Below are 11,258 nucleotides of genomic sequence, written 5' to 3'. Positions count from 1 at the left end.
GTGGGATGTGGTTCCTCCTACTCGACAGGTTTGTCTGGACATAACCGAACACTGCCACTTTCATTTTCTGATCACGAAACGAAAGAATACCGAGCTGTAACAAACATTCATAACAGAAAGTTACGAGAATTATTACCATAAGATGTTGATGGTTCGAAAGTAATATTATGTCCATTAGTAATGTATACTTTCGTTTCATGATCTGTCGATTCTTTAATTCCGTCTTGTTTTCCTTTCAAAGCATCATGAAAATATTCCACTAATAGCTCTGAAGGTTGCTCAAATTATATTTGTGTGTAACTGGTTACAAGCAATTAAAAGGCAGTCACGGAATGTTCTGGCGTACCGTTTTCACTTAAAGAAACTTAATTTTGTTCAGATTTGTAAGTGAATGATAATAATAATAATAACAATAACAACAACAATAATCTAGAAATATTAATTTTAACCAGATGAAGTCGATATAGCTGTGGCAAAAGAGGAAACATACGCATATAGCAAGGGAAAATGTATTACAGAAGTGCACATCTAAGAAATCAATAAACCATTACAGTTCATATTTTCCACGGCACGCAATAACAATCTTTTCTGATGTGCAAACGCTCATTTGTGCCATTGCACCATCTCCCAGAAACTATTGAAAAAGTCTTCTGGTGTGCAGTTCGTCAGTTTTAGTTTATTGTCTTCGCATGAGACCAAAAAGACAGGATAGCTAAGAGTCGGAGAATGGAGAAGCAAAACTGAAAGTTATTAAATAACTGACTAAAAGTGATAACAAAAACTTCTTTTTACTGAAGCGAAAACGGCACGTTATATTCCGCGATCGCCTCAATGAAATACCGTGATCGATAGGACGCTCTTTTTGCGTATTTTCTTAAAAGAAACAAATTCTTATTATCACAAAATTATGTTCTAAATTCAATTTCGGGTTATTCTGATTCAAGTGTAATAAATATGCATTTTCTGTTCATACGATTTTGTTTTCTTTTTTTCAGACTATTCAGTATCCGTTGACGTTCTTCTCTTCTGTAATCTCTTCTCGTCATCAAGTTTTTGTCCGTTATTTTTCACGCTAACTGCACAAGTTCGATGTTTGTGTCTTTCTTTGTGACAAATCTTCACTCAAAACTGTTTCTAGGAATTGTTTTTCTCATATTATCAAAAGAAAAAGTCGATATGTCATGTGATTCGTCTTTTCGTCGTTGGTTCAGTGAACATTTTAAAATATTCTTATGTAAAACATAGATGTGAATGAAATTTTAATAGAAAGAAACGTTTATTTACGCAATACTCCAGTCTATTTACTCATGTAAGGAAATATCTTTTATTAGACCAAAAATTACATTATTTTCTTCTTTTATTTCAGTCAACAAAATTTCTCTTTCTCATCTTCAAAAATGCAAGAAAACTATTTCTTTTGGATTTTGCTGAACAATCTTACCAACGAATTGGTTTTTAACCTAATTTTTTTTTTAAGTTTTATTTCAATTTTATTTTGCTATTGTATATTGGACTTAGGTTGCGTTTAACTTTTAACGATATCTAATTCGACCATAATTCTTTTGTTACGAATGAGTGGGCGTTGCAAATGTTAAAATCTATGCATGTATTTAATTTGTGATTTAGCAGAATTTAACCATACCGTAGGCGTAATTAGCTAATGGGGGAACCTCTGTAAATTGATCTATCTGCTAGAAATAAGTCAAATTACACCCTCTTTTCTTAAAGAAACATGGGCCATAACTAGAACACCTTTGATCACAGATCTGCTGGATAGGGCGACATGAAAAGTAAATCTTATGTAGTGCCATAAAAAAAAAATCAGTGAGCCTCTGTGTGATCGCTCAACTTGCTGGAAATATCAGCCGAACCTTCTTCAAACCACACTCAGCTGTCTAAAAATGGAAGGACACATTCTATGATTTAGTCTAATAAAAAAATTTAACGATCAAAGTTGGAACTTTCTCTAACATTTTACGTAGTTCAACCGGATCTTTTTTAAAACGGGGGCCACAACCAGTGTTCCAAGTTTCAAAGTGTTTCGTTAATGAAAAATGTGGCCCCCGTTTTAAAAAAGATCCGTTCAACCTACACTAGTAAATGTACGATAAACCAAATAGGAATTTTGAAAGAATTATCTATAAAACTAGTTTGCCACCTTATGTTATTGTTATTGTTATTATTATTATTATTATTATTATTATTATTATTATTATTATTATTAAAAAGGTGGTGAGTTGGCTGAATCACTAGCATGCCAGGCAGAATGCTTAGTGGCATTTCATCTGTCTTTATGTTCTGAGTTCAAATGCCGCCAAGGTTGACTTTGCCTTTCATCCTTTTGGGTTTGATAAAATACGTACCAGCAGAATACAGGGATCAATGTTACTGATTTAGCCCCTTCTCCAAAATTGCTGGCCTTGTGCCAATATTTGAAATCATTATTATTATCCTCCTTTCAGGGTCGATAAAATAGGTACCAGTGGAGCACTGGAGTTGATGTAATCAACTAGCACCCTCCCCTAAATTTTGACCCTTGTGCCAATTGTAGAAAGGATTATAATTATTATTAATCATAATAACCAAAGTATTTTATTTTATTTTACAGATTTCAAAAGCTCCAGTGAACACAAGAACTGTGTGGCCAAATAGGTTGTAAACAGAATATATCCAAGAACTTTTTTTTTTATTTTTCAGTAGAGGCTTCTCTTAAAAGCCTACACCATCTAGAAACAAGCCATCAACTTTATACACCTACACTTGTACATTTATCCCCCACACAAAAAAAATAACTGTGCTTAAAGCCTGCAGGATGTATACACAATCTGGCAGAAGATCTATTGAAACAGACATAGATTACAGAGAAAATATTTTCTTTGATCACTCTCGGAGTAAGAGCTTCAATATAAGCAGGACTTTCACGCAGACCTTCAATACAGGTTTTTTATATCTTTTTATTTTTTTACTTGTTTCAGTCATTTGACTGCAGCCATGCTGGAGCACCCTCTTTAGTTGGACAAATTGCCCCAAGGACTTATTCTTTGTAAGCCTAGTACTTATTCTATCGGTTTCTTTTGCCAAACTGCTAAGTTACCGGGGATGTAAACACACCAACATCAGCTGTCAAGCGATTGGACAAACACAGATACACACAAATATATATATATATACAATTATAAATACATAAGAACAAAATTAGATGCTTGTATTCATAAACAAAGAAAGAGAAGCAGGGAGGGGAGAAAATAAAAGAAACATTAAAATGTCTGATGTCAAATAAGTCAGTGTTGAATCAGTGATGTCAAATTGGTGGTGTCAAAACAGCTGTGCCAAAACGTCTCATGCCTAAGACAAAAGAAATCCCCATTGCTCAAGGTTTTTTTTTTTGATTGATAGAGTGGATAGAAAAGAAAGCCATTGCAACAAAATGAGTTAGGCTGAGATGGAGAATGGGGCTTCAGTGTGAAGAATGATGCAGGGTGACTGAGGTGAATGCAGATGAATTAGGGTGAGATGTAGGAAGAGGCTGAAATAGTAAAAACAAAGTGATTATGGTGACAATATGAAAGAAGATGAAGGTGGTGAACTGGCAGAGTCATTGGTATACCTAGCAGCATTCTATCCATCTTTATATTCTGAGTTCAAATTCCGCCAAGGTCATCTTTGCCTTTCATTGTTTCAAGGTCAATAAAATAAGTACCAATTGAGCACTGAGGTTATTGTAATTGGCTTACGCCCCCATCCCTGAAACTGCTGGTCTCATGCCAAAATTTGAAAGTAATATGAAAGAGGATGGAAGGATTAGAGAGAGGCATCCATAGTGGAGAATAATACTAGAGAGAAATGAATAGTTGGGCAAATGGTTGGAGGTAAGAGAGTGAGATGGATATTGATAATGTTTGACTTGCAGAAGAGGAAAGGAGAGTAGACAGCTAAAAGTATGTAAAGCTGATATTTGCTGGTGAAGAAGAGTTCAAATGACAAGTAGTTGGGATAATGACGATAAGCGAGTAGAGTCAATGAGAAAGCATATGCATTTATGTGGATCATTAGTACATTGAAGTATAAGATACTTCAGAGTAAATCTTAACTTTTAGCTGATACTGTATATGTAATTGAACTAAGTAATTGAATTAAATGCTACAGAAACCATGAGTAACTGTCTTTTACACAATGTCTTCATTGATAGATTATGAAGGATAAGTCCAACTGACTTTCAGGAAAATCACTTTCGGAACTGAGTACCTGTTTGTAACAAACCATGGAGACATCTATTAAGGCCTCCACTTAATTGGAAAATTTGATTTGCGTAAATAACACATTTCTGGCAGCTACTTCAGTAATTAAATCAGTGACATATAAATCTGTGTAGTATTGATGCTACAGTCTACTTTACAGTAAGACTAGATTTCTTAGCTGGAAATGTGTCTAATTAAACTACACTGAATTCACTGTGTGATTGTACACAAATGCCTTATTCGTACAACCACTTCAAGAACAGAAAAAGAGGAAACAGTCCAACTAATTTCAATACATTTTAAAATCTCAATGAATTTTTCTTTCTCCTTTAGTTTTCTTTTCATCTCTCAGTAACGATTCTGCTAGCTCACTGCCTTAATGTAACTAAATATTGCAAGGCATTTTGTCCAGTGCTCTCTTTTGTTCCCAATATAATATATTCTTCTGTTTAAATCTTTCAGGCTTTCGGCCATGGGACTTCAGTTCTCCATCAGATTTCATTGAAGGAAAATCTTCTGATCAGATTTTCAATAGTAAATCTTCTAATCAAAGTAGAAGTGTAGAACTATGGCAACACGTAGCTAAATATTATGAGAAGCTCAAATATCATGATTATTCTACCAAGTATCCAAGGTAACTAATTTCATATCTTCTCTATAGCATTTGGATATTTGTTTGATTTGTGGTTATTTCTTTTCTCTCAGTGTCAAACCCTAAACAGTTTTATACACATAGTCATGGTTGTGCGGTAAGAAGTTTGCTTCCCAACCACATGGTTTCAGGTTCAATGTCACAGTGTTGTAATAGTCATGGCTGGAATGCTTTTGATCACAGGTCTGCTTAGTCAGTACTGACCTTGGGCTAAGCACTACAACTACAGTCATCATCACTTCACCATTGCTAATGCTATCACCAACACTGCCACTACCACCATCATCACCACCACCATTACCACCACCACAACAACAACAATAGCAACATCATCAGCTTCCACCTATGATTCTTCACTGTTTATTTTTTACTTCCATTCCAGCAGTGCCTTCGCTCATTTCAGTATTTTGGAAGTTGATCCCAATGGCAAGTTTATACGACTGTATAATTCTGAAGAAAAGGTAAGTTCTTCTTTCTTATATATTTTAATTATTATCTCTAGATGAAAATGATGATTTGGCAGAATCGTTAGCATATCGGATGAAATGCTAAATGGTATTTCTTCCCATTCTTTATGTTCTGAGTTCAAATCCTGACATGGTCCACTTGCCTTTCATTCTTTCGAAATCAAGAAAATAAAATACTTCTCCCACTGTTCTATAATGTGGGCTGACAATGTATCACCTCTATAGCTAGACTCCTCTGCTTGTCTCTCAATCATACTTCAGCTTTCAACACCTGGTATAAAGCCACCTCCCCCTCTCATATCCTCCTCCCACTTAGTTGTGGAAGCCTTTTCCTTCTCTTTTTCCCCTGTTTCTTCTTCTGCAAGTTACTTGGGAACCTCACTAGTGCTGGTGGTACCTAGTACGCACTGTAAAGTGGTTGGCATTAGGAAAGGTATCCAGCCATCGAAACTATGCAAAGCTAACATAGGAACTGAGTGCAACCTTGCAGTTTACTGGATCCTGTCAAACCATCCAACCCATGCCAGCATGGAAAATGGACATTAAATGATGATGATGACGACAACAACGACGATGATGACCTGTATTTAAACTCTATTTTCAATATAACTCTTTTGAGTTTGAGAATCTAGTTGGGTATGTATGTATCTATCAAATGTATGTATGTATGTATGATGTGATGCTGAAAAGTTCCTCGCATTGAGTAAAAGAAAATACAGGAGGATCAGTTAATTATGATTTTAATCAACATGTTCCCCTGTCAGATTCACACACTTATTGCAGCAGTCCTTCAGTTTAAATCTAAGCCCTGTAAAAGAACTTGGAAGGTTGGGCTTCCAACCAGACCTTTCGTGACACTCTTAAAGCCAGGAACTTCTCAGCACCATCCCCTCGTATATGTGGAATCTTTTGAGAATCTAGTTGGGTATTTTTGCTTTTATTTTGATACTTTCTAACCTTATTTCAGGAAATGGAAATTGGTAAACACATTATTCAACAGAACCTCAAGGGTGAACCTATTGTCATTTTTAGGTTCCCTTCACAAGCAAAATTTCCTCGAAACTCTATAATGACTGTATGGGCATCCTCAACACACACAGACATCTATAACCAGTCACCTTTGGATTACCTGTTTAAAGAGCAACCTAGCTGGGCCACTGAATCAGATGTCACCACCATCTTATGCAATCCTAAGGGTCAGGTAGGTTGGTTTCACACTCCATTCAATTCCTTTGATATTAACCCTTTTCCTACTCTTTCAACTTTCTAACACTCTTATTATTATTATTTTCTTCATATAGGCTATTGCATGGACAAATCCTTTTATGAAACCATCTAAGATGACATTAAAAAAGAATTTAAACGAAACTAGTAAGTATACACCTCTAAATTCAGCCTTTTTTTTTTTTTTTTTTTTTTGTTCTGTTTTATTGATTAGTCAGAGGTGGTGAGGCAGTGTTTAAAACCTGTCACAGATTTGTATGATAGAAGCAGATTCTACTGATTGTGCAGGTGTCTACTGATTATTCTACTGATTATGCAGGTGTCTACTGATTATTCTACTGACATCTTGTTAATTCTCAATAAATTGGATCCAGTGCAATTCTTTTTTGTTAGAATCACATAATTCACTTGCAGCAAATTAGCAGTTGTTAGGGTGTTAGATAGAATGCGCTACAGTTTTTATTTCAGGTCTTTGTGCTCTGATTTCAAATCCCACCAAGGCCAACGTTACCGTTTGTCCTTCTAAGATCAACAAATAAGGTATCTGTCAAGTACTGGAGTAAATTCATTTTTCTCCTGCTGTAAAAACCATTCCAGTGGAGCATGGTGCAGTCCTCTAGCTTACCAACTCCTGTCAAACCATCCAATCCATGCTAGCACAGAAGACAGATGTTAAATGATGATGATGATGACCATGACGATGATGACAGCTCTTATGGACTTAATGTTTAAAAAAAATCAACAAGATTCAGAGAGAGATGAAAATTTGTCCCAGCAACTGGATTTTTATTCAGTCAGGTAGCTTTTCACAACATCAGTGGTGAATGTTTTATTCAATTCTTCCTACATCAGAGATGACAAATCCTCATCCTGGCATGTGGCTGGATGCATTTACACACCACTGAAGAAGTCCAGAAGGGCTAAAATGCATCTGAAACTGTTGCTAGCCTCTGCTGAGGTGAATTTTTGTCCCTTTCTGATATTTATTGTTTTCAACACAGCAATCCCATAAGAGGTATTATCTCTGGACAAATTCGGCAGTAACTGATCTATCAACTGTGTGCATACATTAAGTATGATACACAGATGGCTCTTTTACACTGATGCTTACCAAATAATATAAGTTTCTGCGAATATCTTCATACCTTTAAAACACTGATTTTAGGTTTCAATGTCTGAGGTTAAGGAACTTGACTATGTGTCTACATGAATACAAGTTCATGCCTTACAACAACCATTATGTTGCTCACATTGGTAAGCTTTTAGTTTGACTGCAGGTGTCACTCCTATTTCACACACTTCAGCAATAGTTCTAGAAAATTTCCCTTAAAATTATATGAAAGCTTTTTTTTTTTACTGGAAAGGGATGTAAAGCAATTCTTATAAAGATTTGTTTCATTAATGAATATCCTTCGTCTTTCACTTAACAGTAAGGTAATGGTTGGAACTCAGTCAGTCAAATAATCTAAGCCAAACCCTGTTTTGATTTTTGCTCAGTGGATTTAGTCATTTAAGGTTTGAACTCACTATGGCCATTTGGTTCATAGCTCATTGTGCTTTAGTCTCACAACCATAGCAACTCAAAAAATTATTTGTTTCTTGCTAGTGCCAGTTATTGTGGAAGACCAGCCTTTTGAGCCAGAAGTGGACAAAGTTGTGAGCAAAAAATCAACGAAAGTTACATCAAATAAAAGGTAAGAACAGAATAATGTACTCTTTGTATATTTCTCAATGACATGATATTTATCTTAGTCCTTAATTTCTAGTCCTTGTAACTGGACCCTATCTAGAGCCTGGTCTTTTGAAAAACGACACTTGTTGGCTGCAATTTGTCTACAATTGCTGGCTTGATATTGTCTACAGTTGTTTTCTGGTCCTTTGAAAGAAAACAATTGTTGGCTGAACACAGTCTATAATTGTTTCCAATTCCTTTCAAAGACTCCTTATGCTAGCTGTTTTATTTTTATTGTAACGATCCAAGTGAGTTCGAGAAGTCCAGAGTTCAGAGTCAAGCGTAGTTCGTGTAAGTTTGCAATGAAGTCGGAAGGTTATTTAAATTATTTAGTTGGTTAGTTCACAAGAATATTGATTGTTGCTTCATAAAGAGATTAGTTAGTTCATTACATTGTTTTTACTGTTGTCTGGTTATCTTATTTATTGTGCATAACAAATTACATTACAACATCTGGCGACGAGGGTTTCAAAGCTCACGCAGATTATTTAGCAATTTGTTCGTTATACAACTTGTTAAATAACAAAAAAACTTATTAACTTCCATAGTACAGTTGAAAAAGCAACAAGAACAGCAACAAGAGTTGCCAAAGCAACTATTACAGCAAAGAAGTCCAAAACTGTTTATTTTCGCCAGATGGTGTTTCGAGCTTGATTACTAAAATTCAGTTATGACCCCGATGAGGATATAACTTTTGCATCATACTATAGAAGGTACAAGGAGATTTTTAAGCAAGATTGTAAATCATGGTTGGACAAACAAAAACTGAGGTTGTTATTGCAAAACCTGGCATGAACATTACTGTAATTTCATATTGCCCAAAAAATCCAATGAAATTTGTTTTCAAGAAACAATAGAATTACTGTCTAACATATTCGGTGATAAAACTTCTCTATTTAACACTCGAATGGTGTGTTGGAATATATCGAAAAAAAGAGAATGTTGATTTTCTCACATATGCAAGAACAGTCAACAGGATGTGTGAGATGTGTGAAAGAAGAACTTAAACCTGAGATGTTCAAGTGTCTTATAGCTAGTGGGGTGAGCGGTAGATGCAGTCCACCTCAGGTGATACTTTTGGGTCTGCTGTAGGCAATATGTGTTATTTATGGGGTCTGGGTGTAGCAAATGGAAGGGCTGCCCCAGGCAGCACACACTCTAGCTAAGCTAGTGCCTTACTGTTTTGCCTGTGATTGAACTCAAAACCTCTAGATGTCTGCATTGCATTAACCAACACCTTTATCCACTACACTGTACTCGTAGACAGTGACAATCAGGATGAAGACATCAGTCCAACTAATGTAAATAGTGCACATAAAATAACACCACTGTCTGTAACTGAAATCACTAAATTATTTGTTGAATTTCTGTTTTCCATTAGAGCTAGACCGAAAGTTAAATGGAATGTCAACCATGTTAAACATCCCTATGGTTTGCCATCTGGCCATGATTGCCATCCATGTTCAGAACTGAAGATAGTAAAAGAGACGCCTATTTCTACGGTCAAAAATCGAAATGCTTCAGTATTCTCACTTATTTCGAGTAAGTAATGTTTGTAGAATTGTTTTGGTATCTAAAGTTCTTAGTGGGATGATACTATGGATCAGTGGTTCTCAACCATTTTTTGCCAGTGGACCCTTTTGATTTCTATTTTTCTCTGTTGGACCCCTAGCTCTTTGATGTTTAAAAAATCATATATTTTAATAAAATTGTTAAAATATTTTGTGTACAACCAATTTATAACTGATAAATATTAACAACAAAATCTTATATGAACCCCACCCACCAAGGGCCATACGGACCCTGGTTGAGAACCACTGCTATAGATGATACTTTAGAAATGTTTAGTGTAGGGATTAAGCAACTTTGGATAATAGTGATAAATAAAAATGAAAAATAAAGAATTAAATTCATCTTTTAGCTTTTTTTTTTTTTTTTTTTTTTTTTTTTTTTTTTTTTTTTTTTTTTTTTTTTTTTTTTTTTTTTTGGTGTTAAAAAAAAAAATTAAATAGAATCTGTAACATATCAAGTGCTGATAAAATAAATATTCTTAATATTATAAGGTCCAATGTAAGGTGGCAAGCTGGCAGAATCGTTAACATACACACAGACACACACACATATATGACTGGCTTCTCTCAGTTTCCCTCTACCAAATCCACTCACAAAGCTTTGGTTGGCCCTGTGCTATAATAGTAGAAGACATTTGCCCAAGGTGTCACACAGTGGGACTGAACTTGAGACCACATGGTTGGGAAGCAAGTTTCCATAATGCAAACCCTATTTCCCATTGACTGCCATGTCACATGGAAGTCAATGAAAAAAATGGTTTTGTTATGAAATTCCATTGTGGCAAAATTTTCATGAATGCAGCATTTCTATAATACAGAAAATGGCTGCACAATATTTTGTTTTATTTTATTATTTTTTTTTTTATCAGAATGTCGTATCAAGAACTCAGCAATGATTGCTCGAGCAAGTTGCAATTCTGTATCACAAAATTTTGACTGTTCAGTGAGTTTTATTCTTGTTCTATATCTATTTTCCAGTTAACCTTTTTTTACTGTTTCAATCCCAGCTCCATCCTATTGTTTTTTAGCTTTTTTTCCTCCCTTCTAGTCAATCAAAATAAGTTTTATTGAATTTTTTGGACCAAAATTTACAGCCAAAAAAAAAAAAGTTGGTTGGTTTATACACCAAGACGACTATGGAGGACCAAAAAGTGCATGCGAAATGCAGCAGGATTTGAAAAGATAGTGATGATGTTTGAATGTTTTCACTATGTACGATGTTGGCATGTATGCTGGAAAATGCAGTACTTCTCTTATTTTACTTGTTTGGAAGGTTTTTAAAAGCTTGCACTTTTACCTTTCAATGAAGCATTGGAACACAAGGAATACCATCAGCCATTTCCTTTCATTTTTCCCAAACAGTCCTAAACATTT

General features: G+C 35.1%; 1 protein-coding gene across 4 annotated transcripts in view; it reads left to right on the top strand.

Moving 5' to 3' along the window:
- The first annotated feature begins 102 nt into the window (after positions 1 to 102).
- LOC106879998 (uncharacterized) overlaps positions 103 to 11,258 on the top strand; it is a 13,268-nt gene continuing 2,112 nt past the window's right edge. Inside the window, exons 1-9 of one of the 4 annotated variants that reach the window (XM_052971484.1) lie at positions 103 to 182; positions 2,609 to 2,939; positions 4,701 to 4,872; positions 5,273 to 5,351; positions 6,325 to 6,558; positions 6,659 to 6,728; positions 8,188 to 8,275; positions 9,695 to 9,855; positions 10,754 to 10,827. In XM_052971484.1, coding sequence (XP_052827444.1) covers positions 2,813 to 2,939; positions 4,701 to 4,872; positions 5,273 to 5,351; positions 6,325 to 6,558; positions 6,659 to 6,728; positions 8,188 to 8,275; positions 9,695 to 9,855; positions 10,754 to 10,827 — 1,005 coding nt within the window. In that variant the 5' untranslated portion in view covers positions 103 to 182; positions 2,609 to 2,812. Of the gene's footprint in view, positions 183 to 992; positions 1,310 to 2,608; positions 2,940 to 4,700; positions 4,873 to 5,272; positions 5,352 to 6,324; positions 6,559 to 6,658; positions 6,729 to 8,187; positions 8,276 to 9,694; positions 9,856 to 10,753; positions 10,828 to 11,258 lie in introns of those variants that run through there. The other 3 variants (XM_014929783.2, XM_014929782.2, XM_014929784.2) reach the window with 3 other exon arrangements.

This window comes from Octopus bimaculoides, chromosome 11 (genome assembly GCF_001194135.2).
Source record: "Octopus bimaculoides isolate UCB-OBI-ISO-001 chromosome 11, ASM119413v2, whole genome shotgun sequence".
In the NCBI taxonomy this organism is placed as follows: domain Eukaryota; kingdom Metazoa; phylum Mollusca; class Cephalopoda; order Octopoda; family Octopodidae; genus Octopus; species Octopus bimaculoides.
Note: the sequence above shows the minus strand (reverse complement) of the source record. Positions and strands in the feature narration are given on the sequence as shown.